This window comes from Drosophila willistoni, assembly GCF_018902025.1.
Source record: "Drosophila willistoni isolate 14030-0811.24 chromosome XR unlocalized genomic scaffold, UCI_dwil_1.1 Seg144, whole genome shotgun sequence".
NCBI classification, from domain to species: domain Eukaryota; kingdom Metazoa; phylum Arthropoda; class Insecta; order Diptera; family Drosophilidae; genus Drosophila; species Drosophila willistoni.
In genome coordinates, this window is record NW_025814057.1 from 5,905,531 (window position 1) to 5,933,516 (window position 27,986).

At 38.2% G+C, this 27,986-nt stretch overlaps 3 protein-coding genes across 3 annotated transcripts; 1 reads left to right on the forward strand and 2 right to left on the reverse strand.

Moving 5' to 3' along the window:
• Window positions 1-304: 304 nt before the first annotated feature.
• On the reverse strand, window positions 305-4,642 carry LOC6638603 (ubiquitin carboxyl-terminal hydrolase 10). Its single transcript, XM_015179098.3, has 7 exons — window positions 3,534-4,642; window positions 2,936-3,446; window positions 1,542-1,806; window positions 1,388-1,477; window positions 1,158-1,325; window positions 851-1,079; window positions 305-761 (listed from the first exon to the last, which is right to left on the reverse strand). The coding sequence occupies exons 1-7, from the start codon at window positions 4,414-4,416 to the stop codon at window positions 403-405; spliced, it is 2,505 nt and encodes an 834-aa protein (XP_015034584.2). The 5' UTR covers window positions 4,417-4,642; the 3' UTR covers window positions 305-402.
• Window positions 4,532-27,940, reverse strand: LOC124460695 (putative mediator of RNA polymerase II transcription subunit 12). Its single transcript, XM_047012104.1, has 6 exons — window positions 27,557-27,940; window positions 26,307-26,968; window positions 25,398-26,237; window positions 24,938-25,328; window positions 4,679-5,003; window positions 4,532-4,580 (listed from the first exon to the last, which is right to left on the reverse strand). Exons 2-6 carry the CDS (start codon window positions 26,856-26,858, stop codon window positions 4,532-4,534), a joined length of 2,157 nt encoding a protein of 718 aa, XP_046868060.1. The 5' UTR covers window positions 26,859-26,968; window positions 27,557-27,940.
• On the forward strand, window positions 16,796-21,049 carry LOC6638604 (monocarboxylate transporter 12). The gene has a single exon (XM_002062082.4). The coding sequence runs from the start codon at window positions 17,612-17,614 to the stop codon at window positions 20,054-20,056; it is 2,445 nt and encodes an 814-aa protein (XP_002062118.1). The 5' UTR covers window positions 16,796-17,611; the 3' UTR covers window positions 20,057-21,049.
• Window positions 27,941-27,986: the final 46 nt, after the last annotated feature.

Consider the following 27,986-nt stretch of genomic DNA (forward strand, 5'->3'; position numbering starts at 1 on the left):
TAGTGTATAGACACACACACTCATTCACTCTTTGACCACTCGCATCTTCTTTATCATCAACATCTCATAGACTCACATTCATGCATGCGCTTTGGACTTGTGGGCTTAAACATCTATATATAATCTGTATATTTATATTGTTATATTCTATATATGTATAGGCATATAAAAAAAAAAAAAACAAAAAAAAATAATCAAAACACGCGCACAAAAGCCAACTAACTTTCTCACTCTTTCTACTAGGTCTCTATCTCTTTCGTTTTCAGACTTACATAACAATTAAAAGAAAAATAAATGTATTAAATTAAAATAGTTAAAGGAAAAGAAAGATAAACACACACACACGCACTTAAAGATCCTTTTATGGTAATTTTACAACTTTGCTGTTGAGTGTTGAACTATTCATTTGTTGTTAGCTGCTGATGTTGTGCCCGATGCAGAAGAGGATCCCGAACCGCTGCCGCCATTGCTGGTCTGTTGCTGTTGTTGGTTGTGTTGCTGCTGTTGCGTCTGCTGCTGAACGGTGTCGCAACGACGATAGTATAGTAGATAAGGCACACGAGGTGTGTGCGGCTGAAGCACATGTTTCTCGCTAATCGGTTTCACCGAACTATCATCATAGCGCAACCAACTTTGGTAGCCAGTATGGAATACATCTGTGATATAATGCCCCTTGGAGGCCTCTTTGCCATCATGATAGACCACGGCAAAGAGTCGATAGGCACGTTGTTTCTGTGCGGTCTTTTTTGAGCCAAGTATCTCTGCAGAAGAGAAAGAGAAAAGAATTAATGTTTAATGTTTCACAAGATGGATGATAATATGGTTCGGGGGGCGTGGACCAATCACTCACTGGCATCAATTTTCAGTTCGACGGGGAATTCAACTTTCTTTAGTATTTTTGTGCAGCCATCGGATCTATAATCAAAGTATTTTAAATGCAATATCAAGACAATTGGCAGTTTTTCCAAAGTCATCTGCTGCCAGGCGACCACTTCCTGTTTGGTCTTGCTACCGGTGACGCCTTCAAGTTGATCGCGTCCAATAAGGATCTCTAAGGCTTCTTTAACCGAAGCGGCTTTCTGTAAGAAAAAACAAGAATCGGATTTTGTTATTCTCTCCCTTCTCTCTTCTGAACCGTTTCTCATTCACGAACTCACTTCAATATTTAATTGCAGAGTAAAGAATGGTTGAATAACATCGGTGGAGTGTTCGCCTTCACGTTGCAGACGGGAACGCAGTTCACCGCGAAAAATATCGCTAATTGGTGTACGACCAAAATCAGTTTGACGTGTCACGCTGCCCTTGTTGCGATTGTTGCAGATCATCTAAATGAGATGTATATGGTATTAATTAATCTAAAGATTTTGTATTAATAATTGTTTCTTACCTGCCAAACATCGCCATCATCTTCAGGCTCATCGGCTTGTTCTTGCTGTCCATTTTGCTGAGGATTTGGCTTGTCAATCAGCTTGATAACCTGGCAAGATAAGAAATCAATAAGTTTAAACAATAAGTTCTCATAATAGTTAAGTTTCGTTTACCTCAAGCATTTCGTCATTAAGCTTGTTTAGTACATAACCAAGAAACTCTTCGGCATCCTCCTGACGACCTTCGACATGCTCTTCGCGGCTATCATTCCACAATTTATAAATTTCAGTGGGCTCAAAGGCCATATCACATTGCAGATCAACGCCAGCAAATTCATCTTTGCCCTTATTTTGGGATCCCTTATTGTTATTTAGATTGTTATTCAAACGTAAACGTAAACCGCTTGGCAACGCTGTGAAATTTGTCATAAAGGACATCCTGTAGTAAAAGTGAAAGAAATTTATATTATTATAGACTTTATTTTTGTGATTTTTCTTTTCGTCAGACTACAAGTGATATTAAATTATTGTTTGTGCTCTGAAGCAACGCAAGAGCCATCAACTAAGAGAGATGAGAACTTTTGGGCGAAAACACATAAAACACGTGCCCAGGCCTCTACATTAACATTGGATGACCGACCAAAACGGTGGCACATCCCAACGAAATGGCAAAAAGCGAGGCCAATGGCATTTACTATACCACAGACGTAACACAGACATCAAGACGACGCCAAGGTGTCTGTTGACTTGTTTGTGGATGGGCAGCAATAAATCTATTTCTTCTTCTGTTTTCTAATCTAAAAATGGCTAGAACTTTCTATGTAGGGCATTGCCAAGGCCATAAAGCAGGTGGCAAATAGAATACAATCGTTTATACATTCTCGATCGATCAGTTGATGCAATTACTGTTTGGTTATTAGTTTGCGTTAAAAATGATGCAAAATTTGAAACATTTTCAACGTTATCACAGAAACAACCTAATGCACTTGGCCTCTACGTTAACTTTGGTTAAACCATCAAAACGATGACAACCAATGAACGCATAGGTGAGGCAAATGCCATTTAATTTGCCACAGACGTAACACAGACATTGGCAGATGGTAAAATAGATAGGCCATGGATGTCTGTTGACTTGTTTGTGGGAAAACATTTCATTTGGAATTGTAATCTAAATTTAATTTAATTCTCAATTTGCGATTAGATTATGCTGATAACAAGAAACTAGAAACTAAAAGACTCGTGTAAGATAATTAATATTTAAGTTGTTTGTGCCATCGATTGAGCATAGAAATCAACGTTATTAAGAGATTGTCTATGCATTATTATCGATGGACACGTGCGGTGGCCTCAACGTTAAGCATTGGATGACCATCAAAACGATGGCACATCTAATGAACGGAAATGAAGTCGATGCTATTTATTCTGCCACAGGCGTAACACAGACATCAGCTGATTAAAGACGCCAAGGTGTCTGTTGACTTGCCTGTGGTTGATTTGTGTGTGGTCATATGTATGTATGTATGTATATGTATGTATGCAATGTGAAATGACATCGCACCGGCACTTACATGGCATTCACTGTGGGCGTTTTAACCTCGCTTAGAACAGCCGCCTGCTTGGGTATCGAACGCAGCAAATTGTAGAAGGGAGAACAGCCCAATAAGGCTTGTAGTATAGAGTTGATGTAGCAATAGTTCGAGCGATTTGTTAGACCTCGAGGACGTAGACTGATGGGCGCCAGTTGGGGGGTTTTGTGACGCGTAAGAAAATCGGCATATTTGTGGGTCCATTCATCGAGTTGAGCAGCAGCTGCGGCGGCAGCAGCAGCAGCAGCGGCGGAGCCGGCAACCGGACGTAATCCCTCTTGACTCTTTAAGGGCTTCACCGAGGCAGAGGCAGTTGCAGTGGCTGTGGGGGGCACAGCTTGAGCCGAGGCAGCCGAATAGGATAGAGTTCCGGGCGTAATAAGTGGGGTAGTTGGTGCCGGAACAGGTGATGGCAATTGAAGCTGCTGATGTGGAGTTGGTGGAGCTAGTTGCTGTGGCACTGAAGCAGCATTACTTGCTGCAACTGAATGTTGTGTGACAATTGATGAAGATCCTCCGCCAGACGAGGATGACATTTGTTGTGTTTGAGTGTGCTGTTGTTGTTGTTGTTGCTGCTGATGCTGCTGCAATTGTTGCTGGTGTTGTTGTTGGTGTTGCTGTAATGGCTGCTGTTGCTGCTGCGGTTTGTTGGCCTCATAGGGAGCTACCTTGGCCACAGGTTTCTTACTGCTGGCAAATAGACTAGCCCATGATGGTTGTGCACTCTCTGCATTATTGTTTTGGTTTGTTTGTGGTACTGGCGGTGGAGCCAAATTCAATTGAGGCTGCGTTGAGCTCAATGTGGTTGCTGCTGACGATGTTGCGGCGGCTGCTGCTGCTGCTGCTGCTGATGATGATGTTGCTGCCGTTGTTGCGGTTGGCTCATGAGCTGAGGACAAGTGTTTCGGCTTGGCTGTATAATTGCTGGTGCTGCTGCTGCTACTGTATGTGGATTTTGTATGATGGGCGGCAGCAGGTGTTGCTGTCTCTTGTGGAAATTGATTGGGGGCCGCTGTTATGCTGGCCGTTGAGGTAGTTGTTGCTGCTGTTGCACTTGTTCCGCTAGCTGGTTGTTGTTGTATAATTGTTGTGGCTGCTACTGTGGTATTTGCTGCACTCTGTTGACTAATTTTACGCTCTAATGTTGGCGCTGAACTGGCCACTGGTGATGAAGGCACTTTCATGGTGCCATAGGTTCGCATTTGTGGCTGTTGTTGCTGATTGCTTGAATTATTATTATTATTGTTATTGTTGTTGCTACTATTGTAATTGTGATAATGTTGCTGCTGCTGTTGCTGCTGCTGTTGATAATGTTGCTGATTGGTATATGTTTTAGTGGGATGACTATAGCCAGACTTATTGCCGGTGGTTGTTGCAGCAGCATTGTTCACAGTATTTGGTGAGGCAGTGACAGCCACAGATTGTGTTGACTTTTTGTGCTGTGATGAATTGGTCCATGACATGCTTTTGGTAGTCTGTATGCCAGTATCGTTGCTGGAGGAGCTGCTACTTTGATGATGTTGCTGCTGCTGCTGCTGCTGTTGCTGCTGTTGATTATGATGCTGATGATGATGATGATTATATTCTGACGAATATTTGCGGCGTACTTGCTGTTGTTGCTGTTGTACTTGATTATATTGCTGTGGGGTTTTTCGTTGTTGTTGTTGATGATGGGGTTGCTGCTGTTGCTGTTGTTGATGTTGCTGTTGCTGCTGCTGTTGCAACTGATTGCCCGAGTGTTGCTGTTGGTGTTGTTGTTGCTGCTGTTGCTGCTGAGGCGAAGTCTGCTGCTGTTGATGTTGCTGCTGTAGCACAGGTTGCTGTTGCTGCTGTTGTAGCTGTAACTGGGGAGCCACTGTTGCTATGGCCACCGCAAGATTTGGCACTTTATTTGGCTGTTGCTGCTGCTGTTGTTGTTGCTGCTGTTGATATTCCACCACATCAATTTGCTGTTGCTGCTGCTGCTGGTGTTGCTGCTGGTGTTGTAGTTTCTCATCCAAGGCCACTTCCTTATCGTTGTTATTATTATTGTTTAGCAAATTGTTGTCTACTGTAATATATATATAAAAAGAAAGGGGAACCAAATGTTTAATGAAAACTCAACAAAATTCAATTGCCAGCATACAAAATAATTTACAATATCATCATAATTGATGCCAATTGAAGCTAAATGCTAATAACTTCAACCCGACCGCAAAGCATATACATATGTATATACATATAGAGCAGCAACATCAACACATCTGATGTTGCTGATGATGCTGCCTGATGTTGCTGCTGCCGCTGCTGCTGGTCAGCAATAGCACACACATAATGGAATTTTATCGAAATTTAAGACCCTTTTTTTTTTAATTGATTTGTTTGTTATGCTTTATCAATATGGGCTTGCTGCTTTATGCTTCGGCTGCCGCCGCTTAATCTAAATATCAAATAATTTGTCCCACTTTTTGCCTCTTTTGTTGCCCAGCTATCTGTCTAAAGAGACGACAGTGTCCATCATATATCATATCAAATATATGCATTAACATTCTAATCCCATGTCAAATTCAAGTATCACTTTCTGACATATGAAAATGATTATTATCATTATTATTATTAAATCATAAACAAAAAAATAACACAACTATTGAACTTCGCACTCGATTGCCTGATAAATGTTTACGAATTTCAACATTTCAAAGATAAGATCACAATGTTTTTTGGACTGGAGGAGGAGAAGGGCAGTAAGAAGGTGCAGCAGCAGAAGCAACCTACCAAACCAAAACCAACATCTGGCCGTGGCAGGGGGTTATCAAAACAAAGAATAAGAAGAATAAGAATCAATATACACGTGATGATAATATACGTAATGCCATCATTCGGATGTTAATCTCAATTGCTTATTGTATTAATAATATAAACATTAAGTAGACTAAGTAAATTGCAACTGATATGACAACAAAAGGCAAAGCGATCGCATTCGAGATCAAGAGTGTGGGAAAAGTAGTCTCTACAAAATCGAAAGTCACGGGGGTCAAGCCCTGTTGGCCATAACAATTTGTTGTAAGTACCTATACTATATAGAAGGTCCGATAAGGATTGATGGAAACAACAACAGTTAAGTGAAAGTGGGTGTGAACAGAACCTACCCCGGCGTCTCCGATTCTCTCTTTTTTTGTCCTCGTTCTTCTTCTTACTCAATGATAACAGATTCTGGAAGCGTTTTAATTTATATAAAAAAATCTTTTATAATTGATAATCTCAGTGACACAATTCTCCAAGTTGCTAAGGGCAATTTCCACTTGAACAAAGCGGTACTTCAGAAAGTATTCTCTAATATTTTCGATCATTTGGAATTGGTTTCCCCAAGTTTAATCAAGTCTACAATAACCCTTCATGTCGTTGGTGATTCAAAAATTAAAATTATTTGGCATATAAACAAAATCAGTGCGCAATTAATTGTTGGGAGTACATTGATCTACAATGAACTCATGGGAATATTGACCATACATACATAATGTATATAAAATCTAAAAATATAAAGACAATATTCGCATTAAACCAAAAGGAAAATGTGTGTATTCTCATTACATTCAGAACAAATGGCAATTCCACCCCTGTCAAAGCAGAATTTTTAGTTTAAATTTGGGTTATCTGACCTGAGAGAACCAGCAGTAAGTCAGTAAGTAAGTAGAGCGATATAGATTATTAGGTAATTCCCTAAACAAACTGGTCACAGACAGAGTATAAAACGCGCCTAGTTAACTCGCTAGGCTAACTCTTTATATATGTACATAATCATCGATCGGTTATTACAATTATCTTCAAATCGGCAATCATTATCATGTACTGAGAGACTTTCTTTTGATTAATGCCACACGATTTGAATTTGGTTAATCGAAAATTCATATGAAATTTCTAAACCTTTTAAAAACGTGCTAAACTTAAAGGCTTTGACTACAATTGATATTTTAACAGTTTCGCTTATTGCTTTTGCTTTTTGATCGCAAAGAAAATATGTATATATATACAATATTCTATTTAAAGTTAAATTAGCATTAACATTCTAACGAAATGCCTTTTTGAGGGCGTAGAGACACACATTTGGTGGCTGGCTGTTACAATTAACGATTATCATATGACATATGGAATGAAGAAGATGAGGCGGCGGCGGAGAAGCAGGGGGGGAAAGAAAAATATTAAAAAAAAAAAAAAAAAAATTGCATCAACCCAATCCAACGGCATGAGGCAAGAAGAGAATTCAATGTGTTAATTAATTTTAATTAGCAGTTAACAAGCTAAACTATTTAAAGAAAAGAATGAACAAAATTTAACTAATCAAAATCGGAGGGGGAAAAAAAAGAACGCCAATCGATAATAAAAATGGAAATTTATATAGATCAAGCGAACGAACAAGTAATCAAAGAAAAAATAAAAAATTACAATAATGCAAAAAAAAAAATGTATGCCAGGGTGTCAACAACAACTACAACAACAACAACAAGTATTGGAAGATTCGCACTGTCACAAGGTTGGCTGGATAATTATAGTGCATGAGTGCACAGGTAAATTACAAAAAACACCAACAGCAACAATAACAATAACAAAACATCAAAACATGTTAGGCTAATAATAGCAGTAGCAATAGCAACAACAACAGCAACAGCAACAACAACATCAAATGCAACAATGCAAACAAGGAAATCGTTAGAGACAACACGAAAGGCGCGACTGTACTTCAATTTTCATTTGAAATGCGTTTTCAACTAAATACAAATTGGAGAGAGAGAGAGAGAGAGAGAAGCGCAGAGGAGGAGATGGAGGTGGGGATGGTAACAAATATCGAAGCAGTTTTGTTGCCAGGAGGTCGTGGAGGCGGCGGAGGGGTCTGGGGGGTTCACAATGTCAATCCATTAGAACACACACACACACACACACACGCACATACTAAATAGTTTCTCGTCTATGTATTGCTCCACTTGACTTGACAAATTCGCTTTCAATTTCATTTCAAAATGCAAAATGAAACAACAAAAACACAAAACTGTTATACATGACATATCACATTAGTGTATGATATGCATTGTATAACAGTTGAGCGCGAAAATAAACTGAAACTTGTATTTAAATCATATATCAATAATACGGGTCGGTCATTATATATCTATCTATTTATGAGATGTGATTTTGTAATTGTTTGTTGTTCTTGTTGTTGTTTAGCTTGGTTTTCCATTTGATATTTAATTGATTTTATTTTCAAATAGAACAACAACAAAGGCAAACGGGGTCACCCATCATCGTCGTCATCATCAATGTGAATCGCTGTTATTGAACGCGCGATTTTATTCAATTTTTATTAGCTAGCAACAATAAGAATTGATCAAAGTTTTTTTACTCTGTCTATCTGTCACTCTCTATCTCTCTATCTCTCTCTCTCTCTTACTCTATGTCTCTTTGTATGTATCATAGTGTAATTTGTTTGTATTTGCTTTACAATTTAACTATATACATATATATAAAAAAATAGCAAAAACAAAAGCATTGACATTCGTTTGTTCAACTTGACCGAGACGTAAAGAGAACCAAAAACAATTCCAACAAAAAGTATTCCATACAAAAGTCGAAATCAAAGTTTATTTACAATACTTATTAAATAACAGCTGGCCATATTTATGTTCTTTTATCTATATTAGCTACAATTCAATTGATTTGACATATGTAGAAGAATCGATCTATATTTAGGCTAGACTAAAACCGTATCTAAGCCTGTAAAACAAAACAACAGTCAACAATATGGTTTAGTTAGAAACATTAAACTTTTGCCTTAGAGAGAGCTCTCTTTGAGCTTTAGAGAGAAAATAAAACAAATTTTCAAACACTCTATGATCAAATTTATTATGTTTTTTAGTTCTACATTTGTTTCTTGTCAATGAATGTTTTTGTAGACGTTTTATTTTATTATTATTTCAGTTTTATGTCATACTAAAAGAGGTTATTTAGCTATGAGCCAAAGAAAGGAGAGACGAAAAAAAACCACCCAATGAATTATCGTTGATATAAAAAATAAATATTATATTATTCACATAACATATGTAATTCAAAGCTTCTATCTTACACACCTTATCCCCCTCCCTTCCATCCACAACCAAAACAACACTAGCTCTATGGATATATAATTGTTTATTAGTTGGTGCTAATCAATCAAAAACAAAAACAAAAAGAAATGAAGAAACTCATTCTCTCAATAAGTGATTCACGCAACAAGAACAAAATACACAACTAAGATTGGACTTTAATATGGTTGAACAGAATAAAAAAAAGAAGACGATAAAGAACAAAACTGGACAAAGGCATGTAATATATGTAAGTATTTTTCTCCTGTCTCCTTCCCCTTCCTCTCTCTCTCTGTCTCTTTTTCTAGTGTGCAAGTATCTAAAAGCAGCTCTCGATTATCCATTTTCTTCATGGACCATGCGGCGTATACGTAACATTTTCTGCGTAACATTTATTGATTGCAAAAATGCTTTAGAATAGAAAACAAAAGAAGCTAAAGCAACTTGCATATGCTTTTGTTTATAATCAAAGCGCAGAGACTGTTAAGTATTTCTATTACTCTATTTTAATATACCCTACAATAAATGCACTACCAAAATAAAACCAAACAAATTGGTAAGAATTGTTAGCCCGGCCTTCTGTTTTGGTTGTTGTTCTTTTTGTTTATGCAACACGAATGGTATTAGAGTATTGTGTATAAAATTGATAACTAATCCAAGTCAAAACCAAACTGCCACAAGGAGAGGGCACACAGATGGCTGAATATGGGCGGGAGGGCGGACAATGGTCTCTATATCTGCTCGTTTGGTTCAACAAATTTGCCTGGCAACAATTCAATTGAATTCATTTGTGTCAATTTACAATAAATATTAAGCCAAAAACACTTTGGCATCGACAACAACGGGAACAAATAAACAAAAACGTAATAAAAAAAATAAAAACTAAACAAAAAAAGTGTCAATTGAAAATTGCATAATTTTATAAAGCGGCAAACACACACACACACAACCATAATAATCGTATATACCACACACACACACACACACACACACATACACACGACCTTCGCTCTAAAGAAAGAAAAACAAATAAACAATAAAGTTAAGTTAAGGTTTTTATTCTTAGTGTGTGTATGTGTGTGTGTGTGTGTGTGTGCGGGGGGCGGGTTTAGTTCTTATCACCAAAAACAATGCGTAAGAATAGGTATGAAATTGATTTACGGGATGCGGTTATTATTGTTGAATAACACGATTACGATTACTATTTGGAATCATTTTATTTAAGCCACTAACAGCAACAACAACAACAACAAACGTTATATGTTGTTAAAGGGTGTCCATGTTACAAACAGTTAAACAATTTCATAGTCTTCTTCTTGGCAAGGGTAGAGTATAAGAAAAACTTGCTCAAGCAAAAGAGAAATTAAAGTGAAATGACACCCAAGGACAACCACTCGCCTGACTGGTTGCCATTTCAGGCTATTGAAGCTGCTGTAATACATATCCTTTTTTTTTTCTCCGCCCTCTCGCATAAGGAGGCGGTGGCAGACTCCCCTTTTCCCCCTTCTCTCTACTTCTGCCCTCGCATTAACATATAAATGCGTTGTGCGTAGTATAACAGATTGAGATGATGCGATGGACCGGAGCCGGAGTGTCGGTCATGTAGATAGAAAACTAATGTATCTCACGGATACAATCATTGCTGCTGTGCTGCATAACAACACCAAAAGCAAAAGCAACAAGTTAAATGATACAAGAACATGAAAACGAAATAAGCAACAAAAAAAAAAAAAAATAGAAAACAAAAAAAAACACACACAGGAAAAAGAAAGCGACACAAACTGCGTCATTTTGTAAATACACCACCTACAATATACATACATATATAATGTATAGATCTGTAGATATCTGTACATACAGATATTCTAGGTAAAAATTGTCTCGCAAAAAGAAAAAAAAAAAAGTTGTCAGCATTAAAAAAGAAAAGAAGAAAATACAATACATATAATGAAAATCGAAATGAAAACAAAGCGCCATGACTGCTGATGATGATGGGATGGGATGGGATGGGATGGAAGGATGAGCAGGTGGCGGGTGGCGGGTGGCGGGTGGGTTTGATGGTTGGTTTGGTTGTCATTCCTTTGTTCACTTGGCCTGCCTGCGCCTGCTTGAGCAATTTTCATTTCATTTTAACACTGAACAATGAAAGTACTAACAAGAGTGAAGCAATTCAATGGGGCAAGGGATGAACTAAGGGGGTAAAAAGTGGGCGCAGTGCCGCGATTTGTTGTTAATAAATTATTGAACCGGCTGCGACATTCTCTCGCTCACTGCCATGGTCCATTCAACTTTGGTTATAAAGGAAAAACTGCTCAAGTTTGTCACATTGGACACACACACACATACACACAGTGGTCTAAAAGTCATTGAAATTGTCATTATACTTAAAGCATTTGCATTTTACTCCTAACCTATTGGTTTTGTACCAGTTTTATAACTGGCCATTGAATTTATTTGTTAATACTTAAAATAAAAACAAATATTATAGGATTTTTCTTAAAAACAAGAGCAGAACTTATCATTTCCGATCACCCTTCGATTAATAACATCTTGTAAAATACTTTTGATTCAATGTGTCAGAGGATTAAGGGCTAAAATTTTCAAATAGCTAACAAAGACTCTAAATCAAAATGTTTTTAGAAAAGAGATTTTGTTAAACATATATTAAAATCAACAGGAACAATAAATTTCTAGCATTTTCTATATAATTATTAAACATATATGCATGTTTAATTATAAAGAATTCAAAACGTATGTATGTGAGCACATAGAGATAAATGCAAATTGATTTCACATGCATGACATAGAATATGCATTGGGCCAAAATGTGTGTAGCGGGTATACATTTTGGCCTAAAGCTCACTCCCACTCCCATTCTCTTGCCCAAATTTGCACTCTTCTCTCTTGCGCTCTCTTTCTCTTACTCTCTCTTTCTCTCTCTCTCTCACGCTCTTTGTGTCTGTTATAAAGTGCTTTGCCCCACCTGACGCCATGCCATGCCATATTACGATTGCAGGTCAACCTATTGGTGTTGGGTGTTGGTATTGGTGTTGTCGTTGTTGTTGTTGTTGCTGTTAATGTGTGTCGTGTGTTTGGCCTGCCACGTGTCGTTCATCGGCATCGAATTGCATCTTCAATTTGCATTTTCCACACAATTTTCCATGCATTCTATGCTTGTTATTGTTGTAGTTGCGGTATAACAGTTTTGCTGCTTTACGGGGGAACTGCCCCTAAATATTAAATTTCGCTTTTGCTAGCAAAATAACTATAACTAACTGCTAAGTAGCCAATTTTGTCAAAGATTAGCATAATCATAGAGCACACAGGCAAATCAAATTAGAAATGAAAACGGCAAACTAACCAAAAACAAACGCCCTCTGACCCACTAAGTTTATATGTGTGTGTGATATATATATATGTGTGTGTGTGTGTGTGTGTGTGTGACATGGAATTTTTATGAATGACATTGACCAACCACCAAAAGCTAAGGCGGCATTGCTTTGCTTTTCTTTCTTTTCCTTTGAGGAATAGGCAAAAGAAAAAAAAGAGAGATATTATATGTATATATATATGTAGGTATATACATATAAAGAGACAAGGAGAGACTTCTAAAAAGATATAGACAGGAAGTGAAAGAGAAATAACAATTTGCTCTCACTTTCTCTCTCTTAACTTTTGCTCGGCACACATAACCATGTGCTGCTGCTGCTGCTTCTAGCTAACCCCGACACACAAAACTGTTATAAAACAAACGCAAAATAATTTTATAGCCTGGCAACTACTTTTGGCCTTATCAAAAAAACAAAAACAAAACAAAAAATAAAACACACTTTGATTGTTCCCATAATGCAATTTGAGATATTGGTTAAATCATTAAGATAATACGCCCCATTAGATTAGACAATTTTACAAGTACATAAGTAGAGAGCCGAATATTGTGATGATGACGAAGCAGAAGCCGGAGCCGGAGTCGTAGCCCAGAGACTTTAGGCTATGGCGCCTAAAAGTCGGCTCACAAAAATAGACGTAAATGGCACGAACAAATCGTAGGTAGAGGGTAACGGAAACCAAAAAAAAAAAAGTAAAAGTTTAACCTTTAACCTAAATCTTAAGCTCGTGCTTTTGCTTTTGTTCTGCAATCGACTGTTAGAATGAAAGAGAGAGAGAGAGAGAGAAATGAAATTCTCAACTGTTATACATAATCTACCGGTTTTTCTGGCTTTCAAAGAAGAAAAAGCAATAACAATGCAAACAAAAAAAAAAGCAAATTCAAAGGAAGAAAGAAAGACAACCCTTAGTTGTTGTCTTTTGTCCGTGTGCATGTGCGTGTGCGTGTGCGTGTGTGTGTGTGTGAGGGGTTGTTGCTGCCTGCCGTGTGCCGTACAGGAGCAACATCAGCGGCAACATTAAAATCTCTGTCTTTGCCAAATCAGCTGTTCGAGCCATTGTGAGAGAAAAGTTAGAGGCAAAACATTTTCAATGAGAAAAACACACACCAACACACACACAGAAAGAGAGGGAGGGTGTGTGAGAGAGAGCTTTGGCCATAAGCTTAGTTGAGCTTGAACTTCAAATGCATTTTTCGCATTCGTTATTCGACAGAAAATTTTCATTTTGTGTCTTTGTGGCGCTGCTGCCGATGCCGATGCCGCTGCCGCTGCCGCTGCCGCTTCCTTCCTGTCTTCCCCTCTTTGGCTTTTGCCATGACTTGCTTTACTTTGCCTTGTGCTGTGCCATGCCTTGCCTTGCCTTGCCTGGCCTGGTCTGGCCTGTAGTCTATTCTATGTTCCCCCGTTCTGTTCGGTTCTGGTATATATCGTATAACAGTTTTGTGCTTGGTTTGCCATTTGGTTAGTTACGACGAAATTTTCATTTCGTAGCGAACAGCGCAGCAGACAAGAAGAACTTTAAAAAGCCAAGCGGACCAGAGAGCGTTGCGTCGTTCACGTTCTCGTCGTCTGGTCTCATTGTAGTAGAGTCTCCTCCGTCAACGTTTTTACCTCCTCCTCCACCTACTACTACTACTACAACTACACCTCCCTCCCTTCTTTATCTTCTTCTTCTTCTTCTTCATCATCATCTTCTACTTCGCCGAGTGTGTGTGTGAATAATTTTTTTTGTTTAAATTTTTGCCACTAAGAATAAAATATATACGAAATAATTTACAAATAAAAACAAAAAAAAAAAAGTATCAAACAAATAATCGTAAACGACTAAGCGCAATATCTATCTACCTATCTATCCATCAATCAATCAATCAATCAATTAGTTACCATCATCAAATACAGAGCGGATGCAGATGCAGATACATTTACAATTGAGTTGTTAAAAAAAAAAGAACCGAAATAATGCCACTGCAGCTGAAAAACGTGTATCGTTGTTGTTCTTGTTCTTGTTGTACGTGTTGTTAGTGCTCCCGCTGTTGTTGTTGTTGTTGTCGTTGTCGTGGTTGTTGTTGTTGGTCTACAACCACGTAAGCTCAGCAACAACTGTGTCTTTTGCTGGGAACTCTGTCCCTTTTAGTTGGTGTTGGCTTTGTTGCTGTTGCTCCATTTGTTCATTTATCGATCACACGTTGTGCTGACGCTGCTGCTGCCACTGCCCCGCCTGCCAAACCAACCGCCCCCCCGTCGGCATATAACAATATCATGTTTTTTTTCGCTTTTTGCATTTATGTTTTTCAAATATGCTCTCAATTAGAATGAATTTTTACATGAACCACCCCAACCAACAAACAGAAAAAAAAAAAAAAACAGCATCAACAAAAAAAAGAAAAGAATAAGTAAAATTATACAATTGCATTTCGCCATTCGCAGCAACAGAACGTGTGTAGAGGTGTGCGTATATGTGTGTGTGAGTGTGTACGTACGTACAGCACCCCCAAAAAATTTAATGTAAAAACCAAAAAAAAAAAATAAATAAAATCAAGTAAAGAAGAAACAAATGCAAAAGCAAAAGTGCAAAGTCAAAGTCAAGAAACAAGAGACAACCCAACAGTGAGACACGGAGCAATAGAGAGAGAGAGAGAGAGAGAGAGCAGAGAGAAAGGATAGAGAAATACAGAGAGAAAAAAAAGCTACACTGACTAGGAGAGAGTGATGGTGGGGCATAGAGTTCAGGAAATGCGCACAAAACAACAACAAGAACAAAAGCAATAACATTTAATCAAAACAAAAATTTGAGTTTTTTTTTTCTTTGTCTTTTCTAGTTTTTTGTTTTGACCCTGCAACAACACAAAAAAACGTGACGAACTTGCAAAAAGCAAAAAGGAAAACTGTAGATACAAAAAGGAATGCAAATTGCAACATAAAATAAAATGAAAAATGCACAAAGTAAATAACAATTAACAATTAAAACAGCAATATATAGATATATATTATATATATATGTATATACAATTCTATTATATAGAAACGAACTCACACAATTCTAATAAAAGATATTCAACAAGATATTCTTTTTTGTTCGTTTTTGTTGCAACAAATTCAAGTTCGAGAGAATAAAAATAAAAACACAAAAACCAAACAACAAATCAAAATCAACATTCGTGAATTCTGTTCAATATAAAGAAAAAATATATAATCGCAAATTCTGCTCAAACAAAAAAAAAAAAAAACAGCTTTAATCAACAACAACAATTTAAATCGTTAAAACAATTCAATAATTTACATTAATAAGCTTCAAAAACACCAACAAATAAAAACTAATAAGGAATTCCAAAAATAAAATCGACGAAACTTTAAAACATTTTTACAAAAACCTTAACAATAACAAAAAAAAAATAGAAATAGAAACACCAAAATAAAGTACCAAATATAAAAAAAAAAAACTTTTAACAAATTTACAAAAAACAAAAAAAAACCAAAGAAATTAGTAAAAACAAATTGAAAACAAAGAACAAACTTAGCAACAAATTCACCCAAAAAGGACACTCTCCCAGCTCAACAAATTTAATACTTAATCCATAAAGTGTTTGCCTATAAACTTTGAAACAAAAGTTCTAACGAGCATATTCTAAACATATTTAAATATAAACAAAAAAAAAAAAACAAAACAAAACTAAAAACAAAACAAATTGAAATTCAAAGCAACTAAGATTCTAAATACAAATTTATATATTCTAAAGTCAAGTGTAAATTGTAAAAAAAAACAAAATATAGAAACTTATTAAAATATGCAACTTATATAGAAATACGCCAAAAGAAAACAAAAATAAATATTCTAATCCACATACGACGAATCTTCAAGTAAAAGAAATCAAGTACTTATAGATACTTAAAAACAATTTGAATTATTTCATAGAAAAAAAAAAAAAACAAAAAACGTTAAAAAAAAAAGAAAAACCGAAAAAAAAATCTAAAGCGAAAAACTTAAAAGTTATTTGAATTATTGCAATTACTCAGAGGAAAGTACAAAATAGTTGAAAACTATATAATTAGTAGATTATTTCAATTAAAATTCACAAGTGCTACAAAAATATCATCATAACCAAAACAAAATAGTAAAGAATTTTTCACAAAAATTCTTCAGTGTAAAGCGGAACAAGTTAACAAACAATAATTACATCTATCATCATCAGCAACAACAACAACAACAATAGTAACAACAACAACAAAATTCAATGTAAAACACCAAATCTGCATTATCTACATATATATATATTATATATACTTGATATACATCTATATAGAATAATAATAATAATAATAATAATAATAATGGACAATATATCGTTGATATATAAATAATTTCAATTGTTGTATATAGCAAGCAACAACAGCAACAACAACAACATCAGCAGTTAGCCGCCCCAGCTGCTGTAGTCTCCCCCCATTCCCCACCCAATACCCCCCGTGAAATCACCCCTTTCTCACAGTCTACACCTTCGCCCGCCCACCATCGCCCCACAGACGGCACCAAAAAGTACGCCTATCGATAATAAATTACAAATGCACCAATAACAAAGAGAACGATACGATAGAGAGGGAGAACGAACACACGAGAGGCCAGGCCAGGCCAGCGAGAGTGAAAACCGTGTGTGAGAGATAGTGTGAGAACAGTTAAGAAGAGTGAGCGGGTGGAAAGATAAAAAACAAAAAAAACAAAAAACAGTTGACTTTGGTATTGCTGCTGCTTGCCGTTTGGCGGCGGGCGGCCTCGTTGTTGTCGTCGCTGTCGTCGTGGTCGTCGCTGTCGTTATTGTCGTGGTCGTCGCCGTTGTCGACGTCTGTCTCCTCATCGACATTCGCCTAGCCGGACGCATACGCGTAAGAGCAAAAGCGGTTGCTCTCGATTCCGTGTAATTTACTTTTTTTTTATTTCCATTTGTTTGTTACTTTTAAATATTCCTTCGTCGTCTTTTTTTTTATATATCGTTGTCCTCATGTTTTAGTTAATTCTTAACTGAACATCCTACAATTTTTTTATTGCCTCTGCGTGGCTGGAGACACGAGGAGCCCAGCAAGAACTAACGGGATCAAAGACTTAACAAAAAAAAACACATAAAAGGAATACCTAGAGATAGACAGAGAGAGAGAGCGAGAGAGGAAGAGAAAGAATACGCGAAATGGTGGACACAAATGCAACATCAGCTTCGGCGGCACGTTTACGTAAATTCGAGAGAACGGACAGTGAATTGGCATGCGAGGAGGCGGCACGTTTAACAGCCGAACAGAGTCCTGAAACAGATGACAATGACAATGAGGAGGACAACGATGCCGCCGATCCCGATGACGATGATGAGGACGATGAGAGTGTCTATGGCGAGTTACCACCACCGCCCGATGGTGGCTACGGTTGGGTCATTTGCTTTGCCAGTTTCATGTGCAACATGATTGTCGATGGAATTGCCTACACATTTGGCATATTTCTGGAGGAATTCGTTGCCTATTTCCATGAGGGCAAGGGCACTGTCGCCTGGGTGGGAAGTTTGCTGTCGGGCGTCTATCTGAGTGCTGGTCCCATAGTATCGGCATTGGCCAACAAGTACGGATGTCGTGCGGTCTGCATAGCCGGAAGCATTGTCGCCTGCATTGCATTTGTGTTGAGCACATTTAGCACTTCGGTTAGCATGCTAATGGCAACTTATGGATTTTTGGGTGGCTTCGGTTTCGGTATGATCTATTTACCGGCCGTCGTTGCCGTTGGCTATTACTTTGAGACGAAACGTTCCCTGGCCACCGGCATTGCGGTTTGTGGTTCGGGTTTCGGTACATTCGCCTTCGCCCCACTGGCCACATATCTGCTGGAGGAATATGGCTGGAAGAATGCTCTACTCATCTTCGCTGGCCTAATATTGAATTGTGCCATCTTTGGTGCCATGATGCGACCCCTGACATACCCAAAAAAGAAACGTGTCAAGCCCCTGATGCAACGCATGTACGAGGAGAAGCAATTGCAATTGGAACGCGGCTCATTTGCTGGTTCACATTTTATGGTTCAACTGCCGGATGGTACTATGGAAAGGAAAATGAAGATGCCCCTGAATGCTGATCCTGGTGTCCATTCCAGTTTGAATTTGGAATTACTTGCTGCTGGTGGCGGCGGCGGTGGTCTTCATCCAGTGTCAACATTACCAACCATCACCGAAGCCAAAGTGGTCGATGCAACACAAAATGCTCAGGCCGCTCAGAATGGTGATGGCGGACGATCGACACGTCGGCCACATCGCAATTCGGAAACGGATCATCATAGTCCTTATAGCAGCTCACAGGATAATGCCGCCATGATACGAAATGCCTCACAACCTGCCTTCTTAGCTGGTGATCATCAGAGTTTGCCCAAAAATGGTTCAGTGCCTTCATTCAGTCGGGTGAGAAAAACTTCAGCCTCCGAACGCTATCAGCCCTCATTGGCCGCCATTCGGGCCAGTTCACGTGGCGATTTGGAAGCTGGCGGCGGCGGCGGTCCTGGAGCCGGTGAATTTGCCTCATCGAAATTGTCATTGTCCCAGCGACAGGGTAGCAGTGGCAGCGGTCGCATGGTTCGCCCCATGTCACGCAAGGATATCTTCTATTCGGGCTCGGTGACCAATTTACCTCAATATCAATCGCAAAAATCGTTAACCAACTATCGCAATTCGGTTCTATCGTTGACCAAATACGAGAAAAGTATGCAGAGTGTGGCCAAATTGGATCCATTGGCCGAGGCCGAGAAACATCGCGAGGAATATGATCTCTGCCCATGCCTGGGCATACCAGATTCGGTGAAATCTGTTGTCAATACCATGTTGGATGTGAGTTTGCTAAAAGATCCGGTCTTTATGCTTATCGGTGTATCGAATATATTTGGCATGGCCGGATTATATGTGCCATTTGTCTATCTGGTGGATGCAGCCAAGGAGCATGGCATTGCGAAAAATGATGCCGCATTATTGCTCTCATATATTGGCATAACAAATACCATTGGACGTGTTCTATGTGGATGGGTGGCTGATTTACCACAAGTCAATTCGCTGCTATTGAACAATTGCTGTCTGGTGGTATCAACGATTGCCGTGACCCTAACACCGCTTTGCTATAGCTATACATCGTATATTGTGATGTCGATATTCTTTGGTATTGCCATATCGGGTTATATCTCACTAACGTCAATTATATTGGTCGATCTTCTGGGATTGGATAAGCTAACAAATGCCTTTGGTTTGCTTATATTGTTCCGTGGATTTGCCGCATTAATTGGTACTCCGCTGGCGGGTGCCATTTATGATATAACGCATACATATGATTTACCCTTCTATATGGCTGGTGCCCTATTTGGTATATCAGCGATAACAAGCTTTTTGGCACCATGCCTCAAACGATGCAGCCCATCGGAGGAGACGCCCGTCCATGTGGAAACACTAACGCCCATCGATGAGGAACAGGAGCGCGAGGAGGACGCATTGGCCGAAGATGATGAGGATCAACCGATAACCATTGTGCCGAAAATCATAAAAACTGCAGCCAGCCCACAGCAAGAGGAGCCTCCGGCCAAATTTCCCCATACAACAACATCGGAATCCAAGCTCTAAGCTCGAGTTAAGAATTTAGTAGGGGGAGAAGAGGACATGATGATGAAACGAATGAACAAACAAACAAAACAAAACAAAAAAACCAAGAAAATAATGCAAATAATAAGTTTAAAGAAAACGGAACAAACAAAACAACCAGAGCGATATTTTTTCTATTTACTTTATACAGAATGAGAAGAGAATGTAAGAGAGAGAGAGAGAGAGAGTGGGAAGAATCCTTATTCTTAGAAAGAGGAGAAATGAATTGAAGCAAAGCAGAGCGAAAGAACAAAAGGATATGCATCAAATTGGAGCAGTGCAGGAGCATAAGAAAAAGTATTCTGGCAGAGCACACAAAAGATAAACCTATCTATATATATACATACTAATACCTAAACTATATACTATATAGAATTTTAAGGCAAACCTATATTACATTATATACATAGGTATATAGAAAAGCAACAAAACATGGCTTAGCTGCTTCTCTCCTCGATAAGATTTACTTATTATGGATGGATGTGTATGTAGAGATGATTCGGCTGATATATTAGTTAAAGTTTTTTTTTTAGTTTTTTGTTTATTTCTATTTTCTCTCATAATTGGTTTTCATTTTCTATTTCCTTTATTTTTTATTTTTTTAAGATAAGTATTTTTTTCATTATTTTTTATTGTTTTAAAACATTTTTTGTTTCCACTTTAAATGCAAATGTAAATTTTCTTTTCTTCAATTATTTTGTTTGTTGTATTGAATAATTCTAATTGTAATTACTATAAAGTAATATATACACATGTATATATATATATATATATACATATATGATAACTACTGTTGTTGTGCATCAATTGTTATACAAAAAAGCAAAAAAGAAAACTAAAACCGAAACGAAAACAAATTCAAAAATGGAAAAATCAAGTAAAAAATGTGTCATACAAGTAGAGCCTAAGTAGGAGAGATTCGTATGTGGCAACAACAACAACAAAAACCAAAACAAATCAATTTTATATTAAACATTACAAAAAAAAAAACCAAAAAAAAAACGACTATAAATTTTTTTCCAATATTAATTGGGTTAGTGTTTCTTTTTTTTTAAAAAAGCTCATTTTAATTAGTCCAGAGAAGAAAAAAACAAAATCCAAGAAAAGAATATGGAAATATTTTTGCAAAAGAAAAAAGGCTTGTGCGAATTAAATAAAATATTAATAATATTATTTGAAAATAATTGTATGTATGTAAATCTATGTATGTATGTGTTATACTTGTAAAACTAACCGAAAACCGAAAACCTTTTTAGAAAAATAGAGGATCAAAAGGAAAAGCAATAGGCACACACAAAGATCACAGATTTCCCAGCAACACACACACACACACAACTGTTATACGCATCAAATATGTTAGGGGGAAAACTACAACGCGGAACTCAACCAACAAAAAAAAAAAACCACAAAAAGCAGAACAATAAATGTTAGAAGAAAAAAAAAAGATGAAAAAGAAAATACTAATAATGTTTAAAATAAACAAAAAATTGCCATACATTTTAAAATTATGAACAAAACAAACAAAACTGTTATACTTTCAATAGATTTTCTTAGAAGAAAGGCAAAAAAAATATATCTTTATAGGTATTAGAACTGTTATACACATATTTTGACCATCAGCGCATCCGTTATAAAGTCAATATCAAAGTTAAGTTAACTGTTATGCTGCTTGCTATGTGATGAGGTAAGTTAGTAAGTTATATGTATATCCAGCAAGAAGGCATGAAACTAGTATTAGCATATCTCCTTAAGTATTATGCATCAAGTAGAAGGGTTAGATCAACTGTTATACACATATATGTAGAACCCTCAACGCAACAGTTATAAAGTCAAAATCAACAATAAAAACTGTCATACTGCAAGTGAACTCAACACTCAAACAGAAGCTAAAATATTATGCATTAATTGCAACTGTGAAAACCTCAAAAACTAAAACTGTTATACTGGATATGCATATATACTATCTATATGAACCCAAATCAGGTGGTAAATTAGTCATAAAGCATTGAGTTTCTTCTCATATTGTTATACATTGACATGAATCGAGTTCTTAGTTCTAGACTTTTCAAAGAAGTTAACTATTATTTAAACACTTGAACATCTAAACATGTGCGGAAGTGTTTAAACCCTTATCGAAATATTTTTTTTTTTTTTTTTATAACAACAGTTTATTATAAGTCTATACGTTGTGAAAAATTATTGTCCAGCAACATAACAACACAGCACACAAAACGTTCCAACACCATGTGGCTCTAAAATCCATCGATCAAGCACATTGATAATGCAACACAAGTTTATATCCTCCACACATTTTGGTTGTGGTTTTGGTTCTGGTTGTGGTCTTGGTCGTCTTCCATTGGACTTAGGTAGTTAGTTGCCTAGAGTCGTGCGCCACTTGAGCCAAATCAAATCATGGCCTGATTACAAGCTAAATGTGTTATGGAGGTTGTTTCGTTTCGTTTCGATAGGCGTTACTACCACAACGATTAACCATCGTCGTATGTATGTATATAATTTTTGCTAGAGTTGGATTTAATTTTTAAATGGTCTAACCCACATTTACTAATAAAGGTGAAGAGCTACAATGTCGTCGACGACGACGACGACAACATCGACAGGCAACAACAACAACAATATCGCATATCAATCTAGTCAAACACTTTAGCGATATCATTATATACCCCGATGTCGATGTGTTATAATACCTTTACGAATGAAAGTGCTGCGAAAACAACAATGAAAATAATAAAAGTGCCCCAGACAGGGTAAATATTGGGCATAACTACTATACTAACTAGGCTGGCTGGCTGGCTGGGTGGCTGACTGACTGGCCATTTCAATTGCAATCAATTTGCTTTTATATATAAACAAATAAATATATACACATATATGTATTTATATACGATTTGGCTTTGCCGTTTTGATTTTGTTGTATGACCAACAAAAATGTCAATGACTGTGCCGCGAACGTCTGATAAGACAAACTCATACAAAGCAAACGTACCGACCATCCGCCCCCGCCGTCAACCATCCCTTTCGCGGATTCTTCACACTCCCTCTCTATCTCTCTCGGAGCCCTTATATGCATCACACACAAATGACCAGTGAAGCGATTAAGTAAAAATAGATATAAGAACTGGGCAAATATACATTTAAAGAAAACAAAAAAAAACGGCAGTAACTGCTAATGCAAAAAGAAAAGCAAATGCTACAAGTGTTTACCCAAGAATTCTTGGCTAAAGAACAATCTCTAACGCTATATAAATCTTCAATTTTAAAGAGGTTTCAGATTTCTCCATTGAGGGTAAAGAAACCATTTAAGCCAATTCTTCAATTGTTCTTCTGGTCTAGTCTTTTATTTTTGCAATTCATAAAATTCTTCAACTTTTCTCTAGTATCATTAAATTATGAGTATAATGTCAAAACAGAGTATAATGCAAATGGGGCATTAAATGGAGCAAAATGTTGACGTTGACGTCTCTAAACGGCTGTTTGTCGATTGATAAGGGCAAAACAATGCAAAACACATACACACACACACACACACACCGAATGTCAGACAAAGAATCAGAGAACAAAGTAGAGAGTAGAGCGGGCTGACTGATGATTAAACTGGACAATCAAAAAAAAAACAGTCAGTTTGAACCAAATAACGCATAGCAGAGTAGAGTGTGTCACCTCTCACACATGTAAACACCTGGTGGCCTACAGCCCATCCCAACCTACATCCCTACTATCTGCAATAAACACGCTGCCTAGTAACAAGCTCATAGTATTGGCGACAATTTGTCCATACAAATATCATGTGACAACGTTCAGCGTTCCAATGGCTATGAATTTTCTTTTATACACCTGACCAACCAACCATCCAACCAACAGAGAACTGTAAACTGAGAACGACAAAAACATGGAAATAAACCAAAAAGTAAGCAAAAAAAAAACCAAAACAGAAGGGAAAGAAAAATGAGCAGCCAATTGCATAAATGAAGAAAAAAACACGATAATACCAGGAATAACTCAACAATCATAACAACATTAAATACTTTGATCACCACTGAAACAACGTTTTATATCTTTAATGGAAACGCTGATGAAAACAATTATTCGAGGCAATAAAGAAATGTTTCAAGTTTCATTCTTAATGACAATTACACAAAAAACATTTTCAGATGAAAATACCATATCAGAATCGCTCTAAGGTATTTATAATATGTATATATCAAGCAAAGTACTTAGTCATCTAAAAATGCATAATCTCAAGTGCCCAAATAGTTGTTAGGGTAAGTTTTAAAAGAACTGCAGACCATATGATCAATAGGTTATAGCTTTCATTACAATATTCATTTTGAAACATCTTGGGGAAATATTAAATGCCAAGAAATGTCAGAAATTTAATTAGAAATTGATGTCAGGAAGCTATGACAAAAGGGACGACGAATTTCATCTTATCTATAGGATCAAACTAATTACTATAAAATCTTTATCCTCATTGTTTTCTGTTTATTAAAAGTGAAATATTTTCAAATGAGTTTTAGGGAAAAATTTGCAGTCATTTAATCTCTTATTGTGACACAAGCAAAACCTGACTGGTAAGATCCCAATAATTTTGATAAAGTCAACGGAATTTGAATCTCATTCTAGAGAGTTGTGGACTTAATCTAACTATTTGTTAGGAATGGGATTAGAATGTCTGGCTGTGTGTTTTTTGCTGAGCAAAAAAAAAAAGGAATTCCTTTCTAGGAAGGATGAAGAAAAATCAATTTTGAATCTTTTTGAGAATAGGGTCGATGAAAACTAACTGCCACAGTAATTACAGATTTAATCACATCGGAATTTAATGAAAATATGGTTGTTAGGACTCACCTAAGGGCTCTGCATGTGACTGCTGCTGTGCCTGTGCCGTTGGCGTCTGAGCCTGTGGCGGATGTACAGAGGATGGCTGTGGTGGCGGCAGCTGCTGCTGTTGGACTGGCAACTGAGCCAAAGCAGGTTGTGGATCGATGCAAACTTGTGCTGACACTGGAACAGGAATAGCAACTGGCCCGGCTACTGGAATAGCAGTTGTTTGCTGCTGTTGTTGAATAATATGAAGCGGAGCAGCTGATGGCTGTGGTTGGGGCGGTGGTTGCATCAAGGCTGTACCATCGGCTGCCAAGGAGAGGGCACCAGGTGCCTGGACTGTGGTCCAGGCAACAGGTATAGTTCCATGTGGAGGCGGTGGTGCTTGAGCAACATCAGCCAATTCGTCGTCATACTGTTGGAAATTGAAATTTTTGACAGATTAATGACAGATTGCCAACAAGGGTTAATAGTTTTTACTTACCTGACCAGACGCTGCTTGATGAATGAGTGACATTTGGCTGAAATCTTCTGCACATATATGCATGACTCCCATTTGTTGTTGCATCTCATGAATTTGTGGATCATAGATGGCGGGATAGTTGGGACTTAGCATTGTCGATGAGGTGTCCGTTGAGGATGGCAATGATGTACTATTGTGATTGAGTTCATCATTGACCACCATTTGGCCGCCATTGGGATGCATCTGTTGTTGTTGGTGCTGCTGCTGTTGTTGCTGTTGATAGTCATCGTTATAGATAGGAGCCATTGTGTGCCATAGCTGGGGTCCTCCGTCCGGCTGTTGATGCTGGGTCTGACCACGCTCATCTACCACCTGATCTTCGGGTGGCATATATTGATATTCCGAATGCGGTTGCATTAGCGGCTGATAGATATAACCGCAATTATACAGGGGGGCATTATACATCATGTATAATGGTGGCCCGGTGGCTTGTTGAGCAGCAGCGGCTGCCGCAGCGGCAGCAGCAGGATTGGGTTGATGCTGCGGATGGGTGAAATAGATTCCGGTGCCATAGGCATAGGGATGGGTAGGCGTATAATAGGACACAGCTTGCATTTGGGCCTCCGACGAAGGCTGCTGATCCGATTGCAATTGCAATGAATTCGAAACAGGGCTAGGACTATCTGTAGGTGGATGCTGTTGCACAGTTGGCTGGAGCACATGTCCACGTAGATTATGATAATCCTGACGCCGCAATCCACCACCACCACGTCCACGTCTTTGGCCACGACCGCGTGATGATGGATGACTCTGCGGGGGATTTATTGGTATTTGGGGCAGTTGGTGCATTAGATGATTGCCCTAAATGGAAATAAAAAAGATGATTTGTTCGATTGTCGCTAATTTGTAGTCTTTACAACACACACGTACCTGTTCCTGTAGTACTTGACTCATCTCACCATGGGCAGAGATATAATGAGCTTGAGGATGACCACCGCCAGCAGCTCCGCTGGGTATATAACCTGGCACCGTATGCGACCAGCCAGCATGAAGATTCACATTGGCAGTGACATTATTCACATAGACATTACCTGGTAACGGGGTTGGTACCATTGTTGCCTGATAGTGTGCACTCGGATGCGGATGACCATGTGGGCTTGGCATGTATAGTGTCTGAGGATTGTAAATGGGTTGCCCAGCTGGTGCAAATGCCTGAACGGGAGTCATAACATTGTTGTTGTTGTTATTATTGGAGGGAGAGACAATGCTGTTGTTGGTATTTCCATTGCCGTTCCCATTGTTATTAGCTGGCTGCGGTGTTGTTGGTGCCGGTGCCGTTGCCGGTGCGGGAGTTGTTGATGCCGACGGAGGCTGTGCCTGTGTTGGTGCTCCGCCACCCCCACCGCCACCGCCACTAGCTGTTCCACTGGCATTTCCTCCTCCCGCTGCAGCTGCAGACGGCGCTGGCTGATGCTGCACCATAATTGCAGCAACAAAAGATCGATTTGGCTTTTGACTTCGATTTCTTGAGCCGACCTTTATGGATTCTCAGGATTCGCAGCACGAGCCAAACATTGAAAATTCGTTTTCCGCTAAAAAAAAAAAAAAAAACAACAACAGTTAGAATAAAAAGAAAATTCAAGATATTTGATTTGAGGTTAAATTGAATCTCCCCATTCAACGGGTTGCCGGAACATAGGCCCATCGTCATCTTACAAGAATATGGCAACGCCGGACAGCTGTCGCCGCCGCCTCCATAAATTACTAAGCAAATAAACAAATACACTGAAGCCACAGAGGGCGCAATCCGGCAAAAATTATGACACAATACCTTTAAACTTGTTCGAAAATAAAAACATATTCCACACACAAGAAATATTACTTCACATGAACAGTCAGGCACATTAACAAAACTATTCGCATTAGAGATGAGCAAAATGTGACAGCCGGTGAACCAGTGATGAGTCACGTGTAACGTACAAGAACATATGTAAGGGAATGAAATCTCTACGTCTTCAAATGGAATTTAGTTCAACATTCTAATGCTTTTTGTTTTGCAATTCCAATTCAATGGGCGGTTGTGGTCCCCCAGTTGTGCCCTTCACTAGCATTTATCGATAATAATATTGTGTGCGGCCGACGATAGTGATTTTGCAAATATATATATATATGAAACTTACATGGAATTTGCAATCCTATAGCCAGTTTATCATGATTAATATGCGTGCGGGCGGCCAAATGCGGCGACTTCTGTCGCTTCAACTCCGGCTCGTTTGCTCTCTCTAACTCTCTCTGCCTCTCGCGATGTCTCTCTGTCACTTTGCTTGTCTCTGGTGCTTCGCTGACACGCTTTTTGCTTTGATGCTCTAATTAACACTGTTGCTCGTTGTTGTTGTTGTTGCTTGTTGATGTCTACCGATGGCCACCGCACACGCTTAAATCGAATTACTTTAATTGCAGAAAATGATGTATTTCTAAGGTCAATTACAATTAATTAATGAATGTTTCTTATTGCTCGTACTTTAGTGCTGCGGCCGAAAAAAAAACTCTGCCAGAGTTGTCGTCCCGTGCCGGGTTATCGATGACTTAGCGATAAATGAGAGATGTGGT